At 30.0% G+C, this 19139-nt stretch overlaps 2 protein-coding genes, 1 long non-coding RNA gene and 1 other non-coding gene across 5 annotated transcripts in view; 2 read left to right on the plus strand and 2 right to left on the minus strand.

Annotated features, from left to right (window-relative positions):
- The window catches only part of LOC113398826 (tyrosine-protein phosphatase non-receptor type 9), a 48415-nt gene extending 38609 nt beyond the window's left edge, over positions 1–9806 (minus strand). Inside the window, exons 1-2 of one of the 2 annotated variants that reach the window (XM_026637766.2) lie at positions 9683–9806; positions 656–877 (exon numbers count right to left, since the gene is read on the minus strand). In XM_026637766.2, the coding sequence (XP_026493551.2) occupies positions 656–877; positions 9683–9715 (255 nt within the window). In that variant the 5' untranslated portion in view covers positions 9716–9806. Of the gene's footprint in view, positions 1–655; positions 878–1138; positions 1328–9682 lie in introns of those variants that run through there. The other variant, XM_026637765.2, reaches the window with a different exon arrangement.
- Positions 9807–10365: 559 nt separating this feature from the next.
- Positions 10366–11666, plus strand: LOC113398832 (large ribosomal subunit protein uL23m). Its single transcript, XM_026637775.2, has 3 exons — positions 10366–10492; positions 10562–10841; positions 11434–11666. The coding sequence occupies exons 1-3, from the start codon at positions 10479–10481 to the stop codon at positions 11590–11592; spliced, it is 453 nt and encodes a 150-aa protein (XP_026493560.2). The 5' UTR covers positions 10366–10478; the 3' UTR covers positions 11593–11666.
- A 356-nt stretch (positions 11667–12022) lies between these two features.
- On the minus strand, positions 12023–12899 carry LOC113398834 (uncharacterized). Its single transcript, XR_010309335.1, has 2 exons — positions 12522–12899; positions 12023–12439 (listed from the first exon to the last, which is right to left on the minus strand). It is a non-coding gene; the product is annotated as an uncharacterized LOC113398834 (transcript).
- A 5008-nt stretch (positions 12900–17907) lies between these two features.
- LOC135193625 (uncharacterized) lies at positions 17908–19025 on the plus strand. The gene is made up of 2 exons (XR_010309340.1): positions 17908–18168; positions 18776–19025. It is a non-coding gene; the product is annotated as an uncharacterized LOC135193625 (long non-coding RNA).
- Positions 19026–19139: the final 114 nt, after the last annotated feature.

Raw genomic sequence — 19139 nt, forward strand, 5'->3', positions numbered from 1 at the left:
GTATTTTGGCCAATTATTGAATTTAAAAAAACGCTTAAACATACAAACAATGCTTATAAAACTGATAAAATTTTAATATAATTCGCGTCATCGATCTCAAGCTGGCACTGGTTAAAAATAAAAATGTAACACAATATTTTATTATCTATTGTAATGATCTCGCAGGACAAGTCCAGGCAATAAATTACGTGTACAGTTTGTCAGCGTGTTGTTACTATATACTAAGCGTAATGTAATCATGTACAGCGTTGCCTCAAAAGCGAACGCAACAATATCAAAAAAACACTATAACAGTAAGCTTTAAAAATATATTCGTTCGGTCTTCAGGACTAGATCCGGCCTAATTTCATACCGAGTCAGTATTGTGATATTAATCGTGGCGCTTTTTAAATGTCTCTCTTTCTAAGATTTACTAGAGGAACATTTGTACCATATTAAGGAAATGTATTCCGTAAGAAATCTGCTACTGTGTTTTTTTACATGTAAAGGCCGAATGCTTATACAACTAAAATAGCTTATAAAACCATAAATATTATATGGTAAACTTACTACCTCGTCGAATTAAAAGTAGCCGATTAAATATGTTTGATTTTTGTTACTAAGTAATAAATTGATTGCACACCAAAATTGACAAATATTGTAAATTAAACCATACCAATATCGTAAATTTTCCAGTCTCTAGTTCGCTTTTCAGTGGATCCTCGAAGGGCTCGAATTTGATGAGTCCTTCCCTCCGGCGCGTGGCCTCGTGTTGCCGCCACAGCGTGTGCGCGCGCGCTACATCAAACTTGCGTGCGAGCAGGAACTTGATCGCGGTCGCTCGCGAAACGCACGCTGCACCGGTTTCACTTAACGCGTCAAGGAACGCCTTCGTCGCCTGAAAATGAGATATAAAAACTTAGCTACTCGGTCAAATTAACAGAACAATAAATATTAAATTATTTCATTCTACCGCCACACATCAACACTTTGTATTGATATGAGTTCGAATTTTGACTAATTTGATTATTTTTTTCTGAATAATCTTCCATAAAATATTATTATTCTCTCTCGCTCTCTTACTTATGAATGAGAGTTACGGGACGAACAAAAATATATATTTTGTTATATTAAAATAAAAATATATTTAAACAAATACCCGCAAAAAGATCAGCCAATTGCGAAGAAACATTTGTTCCATATCAAAAATAATATGTCTTTCCATCAGCACTTAAGTCGGCGAATAATTAAGTATGCATTTATTATTATGCTAAGTTTATTTTATTGGTAAATGGTTGGTTTCTCCATTTCGTCACACTTTCTCAATTAGAACATCGTGGAAGGGTAGGGCTGAATCGTAACACAAGTTTACATTTAATTAGCTGATTGATAAACTGTTTAAAGACGAAACTGCACTTTTCATCGCAAAGAAGTATTGCTCCATCATCACCAGAAAAAATTAACGGCTATGTAATAGCTCTGACATGCTTATAAATTTTTTGATTAAATAATTATTTACCACAAGTTAATTAAATAATATATTTTCGCAGACGTCACGCGGTCTGTATTTACATACATATATTTGCACGATATCTCTTGAAAACTAATGAATCACATTGTTTTTTTATTTGTAAGCTTTTTAATTACATACGTTGTTATTGTTTACTATTGTCAACCGTCACGTTCATTATTAAATAACAAAAAATAAAAATTAATGTCTTTGTTTGTTTGTTTCATAATATGCGTTCACGTAAAGTTGTTGTTCACATATATAATATAACATAATAAAATTTAAATTAACTTATTTATAATTGTACTATTATTAAGGAAATAAGTGCCATTTGTTGTTGCATAGTAATTATTACTATCAATGTTTTAGCACGCCTGTCGTAACCGGCTAGTTGACACTTTTTACAAAATGACCATTATTATACATATTATGATTAACTCGATAGAAATAAAATTTATTAAACTTTGATTTATTTGGAAACTGATAGATGAAGAAGTTGTTATTTTTTGCATCCCTCTGACGCGACGAGCAAATAGCTCAGCTATGTATATTGTGCACTACTAAGAGTTTTTGATTAATATATCCTTATTTATAAATACAACACTATTAAAGTTATCTACATAAACCCACTTTGAATTCATTTCCAAAGCTCGGATAACAGTTTGTTATCCGAGCTTTGGAACATTCGACATTCGAAACGCCATTTTTTCGCAAACCCATAATAAATATCATAGATTATTCATGCTGTCAAATATTTTTTTTATTTACCTCTTGTGATTGGAATTCACTATATTATGTTATATAGTATTTACATTTCAAGTTAAATTATAAAGAAAATATTCAATTAGACGAAAATATTTAGTTAGCTAATTATTAAAAGTAAATTGTTTATTTAAACTACAACAGGAGCGTTTGAGGCTTTTTACAAAATTAAATTAAAAAATATATATGAACTACCATGCCTTACATAAATTTATATTTTAACTCCGATGCTAATGTGTAAATCATCTATCTAAAAGTAAAATCATAACTGAGAACTGTGATTTCTGAGAACTAGAAATAAGACTGTTTTCCTGTTGTTCCCAGTGGCTCAGGTAGGAATTCCCTGAGATTACTAACACTTACGGGTGGGTATGTATGGATTTATTTACTTTAAATATACATTATAAAAATCCCTGCTCTAAGGCTAAGAAATTAATATACCTATCTATATTGTGAAACGATATTATAAGCAGTGATATGTAAAAATGATATACAACAAAGAAAATGCTTATATTAGGTCTGAGCTGAAAGAGAGCTTCTGTCTATTATAATAAAATTGATGCCTGTAGTTTAGATTTTCAACAAACGTAGCAGAAATCTGATAACGGGCTAGTACAAACAATCGCACGCACATTTGTTATTACTAAATAATCTGTAGAAATAAATAAAATTGAAGCTCCTGTCCGTCATTACAAAGTCAATATAACTTGCTAATTTGCAAGTTACAAAACCTTTTTGTCTATGTATTTGAAAGGGTAGTCTTATAAAAGCGTAAAAAGTACAAATGTAAATTATTTTATTATAAAGTTCAAAGTATTAAAAAAATAACCATTAAAAAAATATATCGGTATATTTACTTTAGTTAGTCTGCTACAACTTTAAGAAGTTGATCAGTAAGCATAAACAACAACACATTTGTATATTTGTAATCGTAATTTTGTAATAATTTATAATTTAAAATGAATTCTAATAAAATCGCGGGGAACAGTAAGTTGTTAAAGTATGATACAATAACCTAACCTTAACGTGTCTGTGTGTAAAGGGAGGGGCTTATTCTTCCGGGATGTGTATCCTGTTCGGTGACCGTATTAGTATGAGCGGTCGCACACCGCTTACTTACTTCCATCATGTGTATACAAAATAAATATGTGTGAGATTAATTATTTCGTGTGTCGTACAGTCCTATGTCCTATCATTTTATTATAATAATAGTAACATTACGTTAAATTAACATGTAATTAATTAGTGTTTTTAATTTTCATGTAAGTTATTTAGACGACATAAACCATTCAGTAGTAGTTCTAGTAGACGAAATACTAAGTATATTATTTAATTCATATTTTTATACTAAATTATAATATTTTTACGCTTTTACAATATGAATCAATAACTTTTTCGATCAGCGAAAAAAGGAGATAGGCGAAATTAATCACGTGTCATTATCATCAAATTACTACGTTTCTATCGGAGTAGTATAATAACAAAAAAAAACTAATTTAACCTTATATTGAAACCTATTTGGCTGGTAAGATCAAGGCTCACTTGGCTGGTAAGACGAGAAAGATCAAAAAAGGTCTCAGTAATCGTAGAGAAGTAAACTCTAAAGCTCTGTTGGTTCAGTAGAAGCGACAGGCTAATTTTAGTACTCACACTATTCGCACTTCTTCAAAAAAGTTTAAAAACAAATTACAATTTGTAAAAAAGGAAGCACATTTGAGTTAATCAGACAAACGATGATCTAGAGTTTAGAATAAAATTAACATATTCAGAAAATTATATAACGTGGTAGTTTTAGGATGTTTTGCTAGTATGTTTACGAACTAAGTAAGAATTAAAAGCACCGTAACAGCAGAACTATCGATATCAGATATATAAATCTAATTATTGCACGACAGTTTTGACCCGACTTTAATTCGAAAAATCATATCGATAACTGAGTAAAATACAATAATAAATAATTAAATCAATATGATTCATTAGTAACATCTAAAGCTTAGATAGAAATTTACTTGGAGTACTTTAGTAGTTATATTTGTAAAATTTAGATTTTTGACTTGAAGAAAATTAATTCTATACAAACATATTAGTGCAGATTTCATGGTTTTAATTCAACCCGATGTCATTGCTCTAAATTACTAAATATTAAAATTTAAAACATATTTAATTAATGAAAAATAAGATTAACAATCGTATTTTAAACGACAAATTAACATCACTTTAAAACGATTTAAGCCCTTGACATACGTTCCGATAAGATACACATTTTTTTGTATACAAACAAGTTTATATACTGATATCACGAAATGTGCCATAAATATTTAAAACGTGGACACACGATCGCGCGCACTCGGCCACAAATTGCAACTGTCACAACATAGACAAAAATCAACCAGTGAGGCAGAAAGTCGGGTCAATAAGAACGTAAACAAGAGTTCGTCCAAAATCAACAACTCACTTTCCTTATTTGACATAACATTAAATATTTATTATTATATATTAATTTAATAATAATAACATGTTAAATTATTGCACGTCAATTCTTCTTATTAACTTCTCTTTAAAAAAATCGATAAAATTATTAAATTATGGAATGAGATTGCACATTATGTTGAACTTTCGACGGCAATTTCGAAGACGAAGACATCGTAATAGCGTGCCGTAAGAAAAAGCAGCTGTAAGTTATTTATGCTTCTTACTGGTATAATATTTAATCCGGTTGTACCTATTCAGTCTGCACAGACCCTGAACACTAGTCATTTAGGAACATTATTTAATTATATAAATACAAATATTGTTAGTATAAGATGCACTTTAAATCAAGAATATGACGTTATTGATAAACATAACTTATATTAGCCATATTAAAATTTTATAATAAAACTAAGAAAAAACAAGAAAACTATATTTTGTTATGACTAACGGGTGTCATTTACATTGTCATTACGTAAGGTATATTTATTAATTCTAGAATGTTAGGCAATAAAAGCTTACTTGTAAAAAAAATCTTCAAATGTTTGTCAATGATTTGCGAATGAATTGGATTTTATTACAGTAACGAAATGAAACTAATTTCACTATTATGTTAATTCAAACCTAAATGTATGAAAAGGGAAAGTAATTAACAGGTAGGTAGTCCAATGAAGCGAAATAGAAATGACAAAAAGCATAATTATGTTTTCTTAATAAATGTTTAAATTTTAGCGTAAAAATTTAATTTATTTAAAATTAAAGTCAGCCTCTATTCAAGAAACAATCTTTATATATCTAAATTTAACGCTTAACATATAAAAAATAAGCATTTTATATAATTTATTTTACATTTGATATTAATTTCTCATAGGTTATCCATAATTTATTGCATGAATAAACGAATATTCATTTACATGAGGTATGCCTAAAATTTTACCTGCCACAAAAGCATCAAGTTGATAACACATGCTTTATGTAAATTTAAATGAATATGCTTCAGCGTATTAATATCATAAAAACACATATTGTGAGTCAACCGACACGCCCCCGCCCGCTTCTGTTGCGTGGGATGACAACAATATTGTTATAATGCGTAGGTGATCAGAAGAGATCAAACTTTATCCTTAAATAAATTTGTTCTAATTCAAACAAAAGAAAAGTAAACGCCCGCGTAAAAGGGGAGGTATTAGATACAGTGTCTTTTCTATACACCAGGGGGAGCCCCTTGATGTATGCAAAATTTCATGATGATCGGTTTTATAGTTAAGACGTGAAAACGTACCAAACAAATAAATAAAGTCATTTTCGCATTTCTAATAGTAGTAAGTGTTACATTAAATATATAGTTCACGATACATTAAATTTTACAAATTATTATCACTTATAAATGTATGCAAAACACTAGTTACAAGTAGATTCTTCTGAGAAACGCCTTGCGTACACAAAAGGAGTGAGTGGAAATATGACGCAACGACATTCGATTGAAAATAATGTAAAATTCATTTGAAATTATGATTGGATATTACGATAAATGCTCATGATAATTTCACGTCTATTAGAATCATCTTTACGTAAAAATATAATTAAGTGGAGAAAACCTCTAAATTGAAGGTAGTGATTGAATGGTTTATGTGTAAAATATACACACAACTTCAATTTAATAAACTGTCATTGACATGAATTGAAAGATAAAGTGGGACAAGGGAGGTATAAACTGAGCCTGTGAGACGGGTCCGTTGCTACGGACATGCTTCCATTAGCACATTGTCATCTTTTATCAACGAGCGTGAAAAACTGTCCCAATTTTTTAACAATGAAATAATTTAAAATATACATACAATTATTCATTTAACACACTTATTTGATATCGAAATATAATTGGGAATCGTTTATCAATCATCATGCTATTGCAATTCGAGAGCCAGACAATTATATTATACCTAGAGGCAAATAGTTATTAATAAGTTTAAAATAATTATATGGTAAATTACAAAACATATATACAAACATTTTAAGTGTTTAATAAATTAAGTGAATATAAAATGTATAGTGTGATAAATGAAGTCGGTAATATAACTGGATTGAATACCGTCCTCTTACCGTCACTCACACTTAAACTAAGCGATTTATTGCGAGTAGTTTCCGTTACCACGTAATTTCCATTTCATCTTATACCTGCAATTTATTGACTTTGATTCATAAATAGATTTAACGGAAGTTTCGAAAACAACGATTATATTTACGGCAGACTACGTCGGGGTACTCGCACGTGGCTAAATATACGCCACAAGTAAACAATTCTACAGCACATTTAACGTGATCAAACTGACTTAAATATTCAATTTACATAAAATATTTTTTATTAGCTATCGCGCACCAATATCCTATAGGAAAGTAGTGGGGCAAATTGGTTACCCGATAGTAAATTTAATAACCATACCCAAAATACACCTGAGTTAGTAAACTAATGCCATTGTATCCTACAAATCACAACTACAGCAATAAAAAAATATATTGCCGTTTTGCGATAGTATAGCCAGACTCGGTGTCGTTTACTCACACGAGCTCGCTAAAATTCCTAATACAAATTTGCCTGGCCTGGTCTGCCTAAATTAGAACAGATAAAATTTTATTTAAATTTTATTTTATCTGTTTTGTACATATAATGTGTAACTTGTATTATAATTACGTTGTAGAAAATATTAACTTCTATTGGAAAAACATAAGTTCCGTGATGATATTAGTATCTATAGCAAAGGTAAGACCAACGTAAAAAAATACCTTTAATATTCTATGAATCCTCGTGAGGCGAGTACATCTCAGAGGATATAAATTTCTTTGATAATTTCTACAAGCCGTCAAACACTGATTAAGCATCAGATACAAACAGAGGCGAGGCGGATGTCGCGACCGGTCGTCGACCGTTCAATCGATAGTCTATTCTATTTCCGAATTGGCCACATTGGGCTGAACAATTACTTTCAACACATAATAGGGATTAAAATTAGGTTTCAAGTAAAATACAAAAAAAATATTGTCTGTTAAATTTTTTGGAAATGCTTGACATCTGCCACTTCACACAGTCAAAAATTATAAGAATCATGATAATGTTTATTTATATCCATTCTATTGTTAACATGGTACTATACTGGTGGTAGAGTGGAGCTTATATGGACCTATTTGGATACTACATATACATGATTTATTCTACAGGCTTACATACTATTATTTTGAACTCTGTTTCTCAAAAATGAAGATTAGGATGCTCTGGTCCAGAATAACGATCATCTGCTTTCATTTTACAGTGTCATTTTTAAGTTTTGATCAGTAATATCATTAAAATCATTATTAATTTTTTATAATTATTCTTTTAATTATTATATTCAATCAAGATTTTTGTAGTTGAAAAAAATATAATTTTATGAATTTCACTTTATTAATAAAGTTTTATGACATGATTTTAAAATTTATGTTAAAAAATAATTCCATCATCATATAATTTGTGGTTCATTTACCACAAAAAAAGTATAATTTTGTTATTATTATATGTCTTATTGTTGACTGATTTGTAGGTTTTCTGTGTTTTTGCTATGTTCTGTTATCAAATGATCCATGGTACAAACTTCTTCGTAAAACCTTTAAATCTCTGAATTAGTGTCCCTCAGTTGAAAGTGTAACAGTGAGCTACTCTTGCAAGTTCATGTAAACCATCCATGATACTATGACTAATAATTTTGCTTTTGGTATATTGTAATTTAGTATCAGGTTAGGTCATACAAGATCTTAATTTTTCAAATTTAAGTTACTTATTAGATTCCTATTCTCCTATGTCATTGGGGAAATAATCTATGCCCACTATAATGATATTCCTCAATCTTATTAGTTTAAAAATTGGGCTTTATAACAAAATCAGCAACACTAGACTTATCTTTATCCCATTTAGGATTTTTTTTCAGAAAGAGTATCACCGCACGGGTAAAGTAATGGTGAAGTTGAGCATGTTAATAAAGTGAATCACTTAGTCAAGAAGTCACGTAACTCCTATTACTAAGATTCTAATTTTAATTAATGCTATTCACATTCACTAGAAAAACGTAACAATCTACATCACTGATAAACTTTTTAAATGACTTAACGATTAAAATGGCATAACAATCTAAAAATCACATAGCAACTTTTGCAGGCGCAACGACAATATGAAAAACTACTGATGAGTAAAGAGACGATTAATTCACCATATCAAAGTGTGGATGAAAATGAAAAAAATCTTTTGAAAACAATTGTTAGTGTTTAAATATTGACAATTCAAAAATGCTTCATTTTAAGGTTTACTTAAATAAAATACATTTGATTTGATAAAGTACAATTTTGCTATTTGTATAATAAATAAGCTCCAACAACATGATAAAAGAACAAGTGAACAACTTTTGCATTCTTTTATCTTTTGGAAATGATTTTTAGTATACCTTATATTGTTACATTCCAATATAATGTTGAAATTTACAAACCACTACTTTTATTACAAAATTAACGAAAAGTTTCAAAAATTTAAACAAAAATGATGAAATATAAATAAACCACTTAAAGTGCAAGTACTCTAGTATACAACAGATATTTCTTTCAATATTAATATATTGTTATGGTACATACACGACAAAAATGAAATTAAAGGATCGTTCTTATTTAACTATACAGTATAATTAAATCCCGACTTTAATTTGACATCTTAATGTTTTTTACCAAAATATATTGTATGTATTTTTATACAAAATCCTAACGCTATAAACGAAATCAAAACAAACACTGATGACATGGTAAACGTAGAACGACTTAAGTTAAATCGTATTATGAATAAGTCTTATAACAAAAATTCTAAAAGACATATATGTTAAATAAATAAACCGTAACCAGAGAGAATAAGACAAGACTTTTTAAAGAAAACATTTAAAAAATTAAACTTACCAACTCTTGATCGGGTGACAAGGCCACCGCCATCTTTATGACTGCCAGTGTCCACAAACCAAACCTACAGATTAAGAATAAAATTACTATATTTACAATTTTACACGACTGACTTGTCTCTACATTGATGTTACCATAATACTATTTAAATATTCTTCATAAAACCTTTTTTTTTAATCTTATTGTTTAACAGACAAATATACATTTGTCAATCACTATTGACAAATGTTACATTTTATATTTCATTTTTCTGTATCTTTAGTTGTTCGTAAAATGTTAAATTAGGTATTTAAAAGTAAATATCTATAGCTAACATATTACTAATAATTAACTTAACTTTATTTAAATACAAAAAAGTTCGTCTCAGAAAACACTCATGAAACATTAACATTTCAAATCAATACTTAACATTTTCTACATATGTGTAAAATTAATTTACAGGCAAACTTTAAAGGGTAATTGAAAAAAAAAATGATCGAAAAATTAAGACCAGTTAAAACGGAAAAAAATAAAAATAAAATGGATCTCGCCTAACCTAAGAAAATTACATTGCACAGCTGAAAGTTATCCTTTAGTACTTACCCTTAAAGTTTTAAGTGTGTACACTATCTTTCGTCATCTGAGAATTGTGATTCTGATAGTGTGTCTGTGATGTGACTCTGTGTTGACTTTTGTAATTTGTATTGTATTCGGAGTGTCAACTGTCAAGTGCTTTTAGGTTACTACTTTAAAAACCTACAAATTTATATCAATTTATATAATTTCTATAAAGAAATAAATAAATTATTTAACAAAAATGTCAACACGATGGTAAGTTGTAATTACTTATTTAATTAGCCTCAATTAACGACACTAAAAATAATGTTTATTGAATTACAGGTATCCTATATACCAAAAAGGAAATCCACAATTAAGAGTATTTTTACCAAATTTTTGGATGAAATTAGTACGCCCTGAGGGCCGACAACAACCAAGCAAAGTAACATTTCACTGTTCAATTGAAATGACAAAACACGACGTTAAAAACTATATAGAGAAAATTTATAATGTCCCTGTAGTGGACGTAAAAACACGAATTGCAATGGGGAAATTTCGGAAAGACATTGGAAAGGGCTATATTGTAAAAGATGACGATGTAAAGTTTGCATATGTAACTTTGGTAAGTACTCTTTAAAAAAATTGCATTTTTGCATATGCAGATATTAAATGATACATTTGTAACATATTTATACATATTATTCAAATAAAAATGATTATGTCTTTTTAATGTGCTATTGCGTTATTGAAGAAATTTAACTTCCACTATTTACTTGTTATAATGATGTCCTATTAACAATCACATTGTTCAACCATATTGACTTGCTTATAATAAATGCATTAAAAGAACTATTAATATGATGAGTGCTTATATTTAACTGAAATAAAGTTTATATTTCTTATGTTGTTTGGTTTAATGTTTATTTAAGAAGTATTGGATGAAAGTAGGCAATATTTATAAACAGTATGCATTTACCTAGCCTCTTCAAATTTTAGGTTATAGCTTCTACTTAAACATTTCTTGATTAATGATGATTTAATGCAATAAATTCAGTTTTTTTCTTAAAATAAGTTATAAACACACAACACATGTGTGTGTCAGCATACTTTGGTTCAAACCTATTTATTCTATCCACAGGCAATTTCACATAAAATGAATGTAGTTTAAACATTATAATCATCTTTAAAGAGACCATTATATTTAAATTTTTCAGCCAAAAACGATGAAATTTGATTTCCCCAATATATTTGAGAAGAAAAAGGGTGATGGTGATGATGATATGAAGTCATTAGATGAAGCCAAAAAGTCTTTTAAAAATTACATAGAACGTAACAAGGATAGATCCGATGTCCCAAGCTGGTTTTCTATATAACACATGAAAAAACTGTTATACAAATTAGTTGTAATTAGATTCTATAATATTTATAATAAAGGAATATGATGAAACTCTATGTTCTCATTCAACCCTAAAAACCATCAATGAAATAACATTTTGTCTGGCTTATTGGGTTTACATTTTATTTGTAAATTCTATTTAGAATTAAGGTAATATTTTTAATATGAAGTTGATAAGTCATCATTTAATTTTATATTTAAAATCTTAAACAAAATGATGACATATAAGAGTCAAATTACTTTGACTGACTCGACTTACATTTAGTTGAGTCAGATCATTAAAGTAATTCATATTGTTGCTTATAGATACATAAAAACAAGAATGAAATTTGTATTTAAAAGAAATTAGAGCTTAAAAATAAGCATAAACCTAGTAATGAGATATTGGGTTTAGTACAAGAAAGAGATTGTATATTTATCATGTTGCATTTATTTACCGTTAACCCTATCGGCATAACTTAATACTAATTAATAACCACTAATTAACATACATAAAGAAAGGATATTTACTCATATAGCACTAAATTTAACAAACAAATCAGGTTTTTATCATAAAAGCCTAATTGTTTTAAATATTAACAGTATACAAGTAAATAGGCTCAAATAAAAATGGTAATCAACACCTTAAAAACTTTAGTCATTCAAATCATATTTAGATAACACAAACTTAACAATATCTTAGTTTAAATATGAATGAGGAGAATATAAAGGAGACGGAGAGTCGACATTTCAGTCATAACAAATTACAGGTCGCCAAAATATTCATCCAGAAATACTGAAGAATGGCATCGAGGGCATTCAGCAATATCCAATAAAAATGTAACCTGTAATATAAATTAAACAATGTTATTGAAACAAAACAATAAATGACACCACTTCATTTTATATTGTTTTATTAGATCTTACCCGGGGGTGTGTTTCACATTTCAATCGAATACGTCCATGGCAGTAGTAGCCACATGCTCGACAAAAGACGATAGTTTTTTCTCTTCGACAAGAACACTTCTTCGTATAAACCTTAGTTATTTCTGGTATACCTCGTCCTACTCTAGTCGCAACTTTGTAAATTTTACCAGCATTAGCTGCAACTACTGGCGTAGTTGTAGATTCCATTTTTGATTTTCTTAGTTTAAATGAGGATGAGAATATTGTCTTGCGTTACAAGCCGGTTTCTGTTACCAAAAAATTTTAACAATACCGCCTCCGAGGGTATCAATAAACCAAAGAATCAAAATAGCGTAGAGTTGCAAGTGTAAATAATTAAATATATTTTAACAATAGTTGAAAAACCTGCACTGCTAATAATTTATTTTATGAATGAAAAATCTGAAAATAAATTCTTTTTACTTACGATTGACATCAGAAAATAAATTATGTAACCCAATATTTGTAATATGTCTTATAAAAACTCATATCCCAGCGCTATTAGAATGAGACCTTGTCAATTAAATTGAAAATGACATTTCTCGAACGATATAGGGACTAGGGAGCGTCAGTAAAAAAATACTGAATAAGTGAATAATATTTATAGGAACTTAATGCATAAAACTGAAGTTAAAAATGTACACTTTAATATTTTTACATCACAATTGTAAAACCAGAGGCGAAATTTTTCTATTGAAGATTTTGAGAAACCTCCTTAATTATCTATACCTTTTAACTAACATTTATATAAAACCTCGCTTACAGACCCGTAATCATTCTTGTAACTAGGTGATAGTTATAAAACAAGGACTAACTATGCGCGCAATACTTTCTTGTACTCTTCTTGCATGACTCATAGTTAAGTTTCAATGATATTGATGATGTTTTTTTTTTCATTTAATACGTTATGAAGTACACTTAAAAAAAAGAATAAGGTTTTTATAATATTTGTCAGTTTATTATTTTCTTAATAACGTTAACTTTCATTTTTTTGTTCGTATAGTTTATATAAATTCTTAAAATTGCTTAATTAGTGTATCATTTTAGTCGACTTCGGTTTCTGCTTGCGTTGGTTTTTGTGTCTTCTAAACGTTTTATTTATTTATTTTAAGATAACTATAGGTATGTTTTCCTCGACAATAAACAATAATAATTACCCTGTAGCTGTACCCAAATCAAAAGGGGGTTCATGTTTTTAGCAGATTATATGTATTTATCTATAAACTATGTTACCTTTACTACCTTTTGCAGAATATTATTCCTAAACTATTCGTTTATTTTTATATATTATATATTGCAGCGTGACGCCTTGACCTCTGATGGCTACGCCACCGATTTGAAGTTCAAATTTTGAACTCATTAACGTAATATCTAAGCTCAAAGGGAAATTCCCAAAATAAAAGTAGGTACTGAAAATGTTTAAGACAAGTATTGTCATTGAAATAAATTATCCTAAGGAAAATGATTTAAATTAATGTAATAAACATTCTTCTTCCTAGTCGTTTCCTCATTACTGAGGGTCATGACCGCCATGCGTGTGGCTCTCCTGTACACTAAAGACCTCTTACATTCCAGGTGGCCAAATTCAGGATTTCCTTCATTGTTTGTCTACGTTGCGTTGGTGGTATTTGATCAACAGTAGCCCATTTTCTACCAGCAGCCTGTCGATACACTGACTTTTAGCCGGTCGCCAATTTCACACCAGGAGGCCCAGACCCACCCTGGCGCCGGGTGTCAGCCAGGTGGCTCAACAAACCATTCCTTGTAGTGCTGCTATGCATGGTATGTTTCTTGGGATAAATTAGTAACGGTAGTGTTCCATTCCTTTCCGTCCCAGTCTTTTTGAGGTTATTTAGTCCTCACGGCTACTGACGCCGCCCTTTGATTAAGGGTGTCGGGTTATTTACCGCCGCCCGATGCTCGGCGTTGTTGCTCGTTTAGCACCACCCGGAGGACACGTGTGGTTTTGTAAAAAGTAGCTCCCACGGACGCGAGCAACTCACCCTCCAAACAAATAGTATATATATATTTTTTAAAGTTGTATGAAAAAAAAATAAGTCGATCAAAGTTATGGCGCTTTTGTTACCGCAATTATATCGCGACAGTAGGAATGATCTATGCTGTGTAATATAATCACTGGCCAGTTGGCTGTACTACTTGCGACAAAATTGCAAAATTTTGTCAAATGTCATTATTAGGCAAAAGAGCATCTTTCAACGTTCTCCTTCAGTATCATGCTGACTCTACACATTCGTTCAACGTTCTAACATGACTACAATCTGTCCCACGATCGATCAAAACTACTACTCGCATACGTTCCAACTTCATTCACTATGGAAGACGATGAAGTGATTAGTGAATTCATTTTTCGTGTGAGTCGGCCATCGGCTTTTAATCTGTATATGATTTACCGTCGTCGGAGAGAACATCACTCTAACCCTCCACGGGTTTGACGAACATCTATTGGACAATTATGTAAAGCTGGCATTATGTTCTGTCCACTTGTCGAGTGAACAAGTTTTAACTTGGTGGTAGAAGTTTCATTTTTTTGTTAAAAATTGATAACATATATATTTTAAAGTTTAGTATGTTAATTGTTTTTATACTAAAAACTAAAAGCAAACTTTTAAGATAAAAAAAATGTTTTAGATCGAACAATTAAAAACAGTAAAGGAACGGTAGAAATAACTAAAAATAATAAAAACATCGATCTGCTACGCCAAATTAAGACTACACATTGAGAACCAGAGCGTACATTCTAGCACAAAGGTTATTAATTTACGAATAAAATAAGTTATAATTGAGATTAAGGATAAGCCAAGTATTGTTTAAATTTTAATAATTGTATAATTTACAAAAACTTATAGGTAATTGCTACCTAATTTTTTACAACTTTGATGATTGATTCTTAAAATGATCCCAAATAGGTAAATCATGTTTAATTTACGTAATAATGAAATTATTTAATACAGATAAATAATTGACGTTCAATGTTTATTTGAACTTTTTTATTATTTACTTTCCCTGAAAAATGGTACAAAGGAATGATTAATATTTTACATACTCTCAATGTATATGCGCGGTGGTGACCACTTACCATCAGTTAGGTAGCTCATTAATATTTAATAAATAAAATAATAAGAACTGGCTTTGTGATATGTGGCCACTATATTTATTATACAAATAATTATTATTTCTAATGTAACCTAGTCGCCTTAAAATATATTTAGTAAGTAACTGATTAGGAAACAATTGTATATATTATATGTCTGTCTGTATATAAATATGTCAGTATTTAGAACTGCTTTCAAGAATACTAAATAAAATAGCTGACTTGATTTTACATGGGATCTCACAATTTTTACCAGCGGAGGAAGTATGAGACTTTTTTACATTTTGGTATTGGCTAATCACTAGCTATATTCGAAATTAGAATTTCGTGTGTCTTTAGAAGTACCTTAGAATTGTAATTATCGGCGAGTGACAAAATACTTAGACTGACGACCTTTCATAAAGTATTCGTTTGAATATTATGTAACTTAGGAACGTACCTAGTCATAGTATGTTCTTTTCGTCATAGAAAATTCAGGCTGTCTAACTTTGTTTGTAACAAATTTACAACAGTTGGAAAGTTTTTTGAATGGCTTTAAGAAAAGGATGTTAAGACTTCTTTGGAATATATGTTTATTAGAAGTAAACAGTAATAGATACAATTGTCTATGTCTAAATCCCAATATCTTCGATAGCATATATATTATATATGACAGTACGCCAAAATACTATGTTAGATTAGGGTGATAGTGTTAACATTAATTACACAATATTAAGAATTCAATAGGGATAATTATCCACGGCTGTGTGAGAGTTAGTGGGGACAGTGCTGTGCCCCCAGAAAACAACAGAAACTAACCTCTAAGTCTACGCAATCAAAATATATGGCCCTGTATGTTGCATTTCATACACTTTAGCAAAATAAATCAAAAATCTATAGGTATCATGTAATCATGTAATTTCGCAAGAAGCAATATCTTGTCTTACATGTATAAGAAAAAATGCAAAAACCGAAAATTTGTTGTTCATGAAATATCAGTGTCTGTTAGTTAATCTGTTTGGCGTTACGCAACTTATATACAAATTATAATGCTTATTACATTGCAAAACACAAACATTTTTAAACACAACAAAAACAATAACAAAAATGTGTAAGAGCAACTACCCAAACTTGGACTGTATTGCAAGAGAAATATCTTGAGTTTTGATGTACACCCAAAGAAGAAAGTATCGTCATCGGATCTGGATTTCCTCAATTACCTCGATGATTCCACGGATAAGACAGGTCCAAGAGAGTCTTCGATGCCGTTGCCTATACCGTTATGCATCGAAGTTTGGTATTTTTTTTTGTAAAAATGTTTTCGGATTACCCCTACTTTGGTACAAAAACCTTATTAATAGTACGAAGGATAAAATCTACATATATAAATGTGCGGTAGGCATAACCTAATCTCTGCGATTGTCTTCTTAAAAGTCGTCGTCGATTTAGATAAATATTAACAATGCATGTATTCATTGGGATTGCTACCTTGCTATAAATATCTTAATTGAACAGTAAAATACGGACTTTCTTTAGAAATGTCACTTTACGTTACACTTACAGTGGAAATATCATTTCAGTACAATCTAGCGAGACTGTCGTGATCCTAGCAGCTACAGGAAGCTTAATTAACCCTAGCCGTCTGTCTCAGATATTTTTTTTTGATGAGGTGAGATGAGGTTTAAAAAATATTAAAATTCTGTTTACGTAATACTTAAATGACCTATTGAGAGGAATGATTATATACTGCCATACCTCTACAATCAATTCTATACTAGAGCGACATAATAGCGACATTTTCGTTGGTAGGTATATCAAGTCATACTTAACCGATAATAATTGATAGTCAATAATTAAAAAAAAAGAAACGATAATACAGTCGCATATTATGTCTAATATCTGACATCTTAGCTTAGTAATGTTTATTACCATTAACATTTTAACCACTCGGAAACTCGATATTCATCATCATCTTTGTTCGTTTGTAAAACCAAGGTGACATAATAATACCTACCTGGTTGTATCTCTTACAAAAATAAATATTACGATAGTTTCATACCAAAATGGAAAAATACAGTCATTGAAGACCATGAAAAAAAAATGCGCAATTCCTTTTAATTTTCCGATTATAATCATATATACATAACATTAAAAGTAATCATTTACATTCAATTGAACGTGATAACATCAAGATGAGGCATGAGGTTTCGAGCTTTTGAATGATGCAAGCGCTTTTATAACTAGATCGTAATTAATTTTTATCGAGGGTTTGACATTTTGATCGAAGTAATCTTGTTCATCACAGGAAATGAAGCATTGTTTACGAAATGTTTGCGTGCAGTTAAAGTCGCATACGACGTAACTCATATAAGGATGGGTATATTTCAAATTATATCAATGTAACAAAGGCCAGCAAATATGAAATACACACATTTTTTAATGTTAGTTTTCATTTGCCTTGCTTCATGCTATTGCCAAAAAATATCATTTAAAAGTATTATTGAAGATTCCCAAGAAGATTTTAAACCTCTAAAGCGGGTAAGAAATGAGAATAATATTTCTTTATAAAAAAATGTTGTTCATTCTAATGTTTTTATCTAGCCTATTTTATTAGATATCTAGTGGTTTATTTTAAAAGTTCAAGTTGAATTTTATCAATTTTATTAGAAATTACTTTTGTAAAAACTTAGATTTAGTTAGGTTAGCTATCAAGTAAAATTTACCAAATAAAATATCAAGCATTTGATTAAATTTAAATTAAATTTGGCCCAGTGGTTAGAACGCGTGCATCTTAACCGATTATTTCGGGTTCAAACCCAGGCAGGCACCACTGAATTTTCATGTGCTTAATTTGTGTTTATAATTCATCGAATCAAAATAAATCGTGAGGAAACCTGCATGTGTCTAATTTCAACGAAATTCTGCCACATGTGTATTCCACCAACCCGCATTGGAGCAGCGTGGTGGAATATGCTCCATACCTTCTCCTTAACGGGAGAGGAGGCCTTAGCCCAGCAGTGAGAAATTTACAGGCTGATTATGTTTATGTTTATGTTATTATTATTCATAAACATACATGTGATTTTATAATTTATTTGTGTTATGTATTCGAAGTAATAACTAATCATGGTACAATTATTTTAAGGTACCCAGACAAGAGATGCCCCAATTTCCTGATATGCCTCAACCACCAGAAATAAAACCCCTTAGCGATGTGATGCTACAAATGAAAGACTTGGTCAAAGCGCGTAAAAGAAGAGAAGCCAAAGGAGTCGGTGGTTCTTTACCAACACGTAAAGGTTAATCTTTTTGCTCTAAGCCTGACACCAATAAAGACTAACAATTTTTACATAACAAGGTACTGGAAGTAAAATAAATATAAACACTTTAGCAGATTTTTTTGCGTTTTATTAACATATTATAATTATTATATTAATACGATTAGTTGTGCATGTGTGATAGTCTATTTCAAACACACGAGGAGTACAGACAAATAAACAACATTTCAC

The sequence above is a fragment of the Vanessa tameamea genome, chromosome 14 (genome assembly GCF_037043105.1).
Source record: "Vanessa tameamea isolate UH-Manoa-2023 chromosome 14, ilVanTame1 primary haplotype, whole genome shotgun sequence".
Taxonomy (NCBI): Eukaryota; Metazoa; Arthropoda; class Insecta; order Lepidoptera; family Nymphalidae; genus Vanessa; species Vanessa tameamea.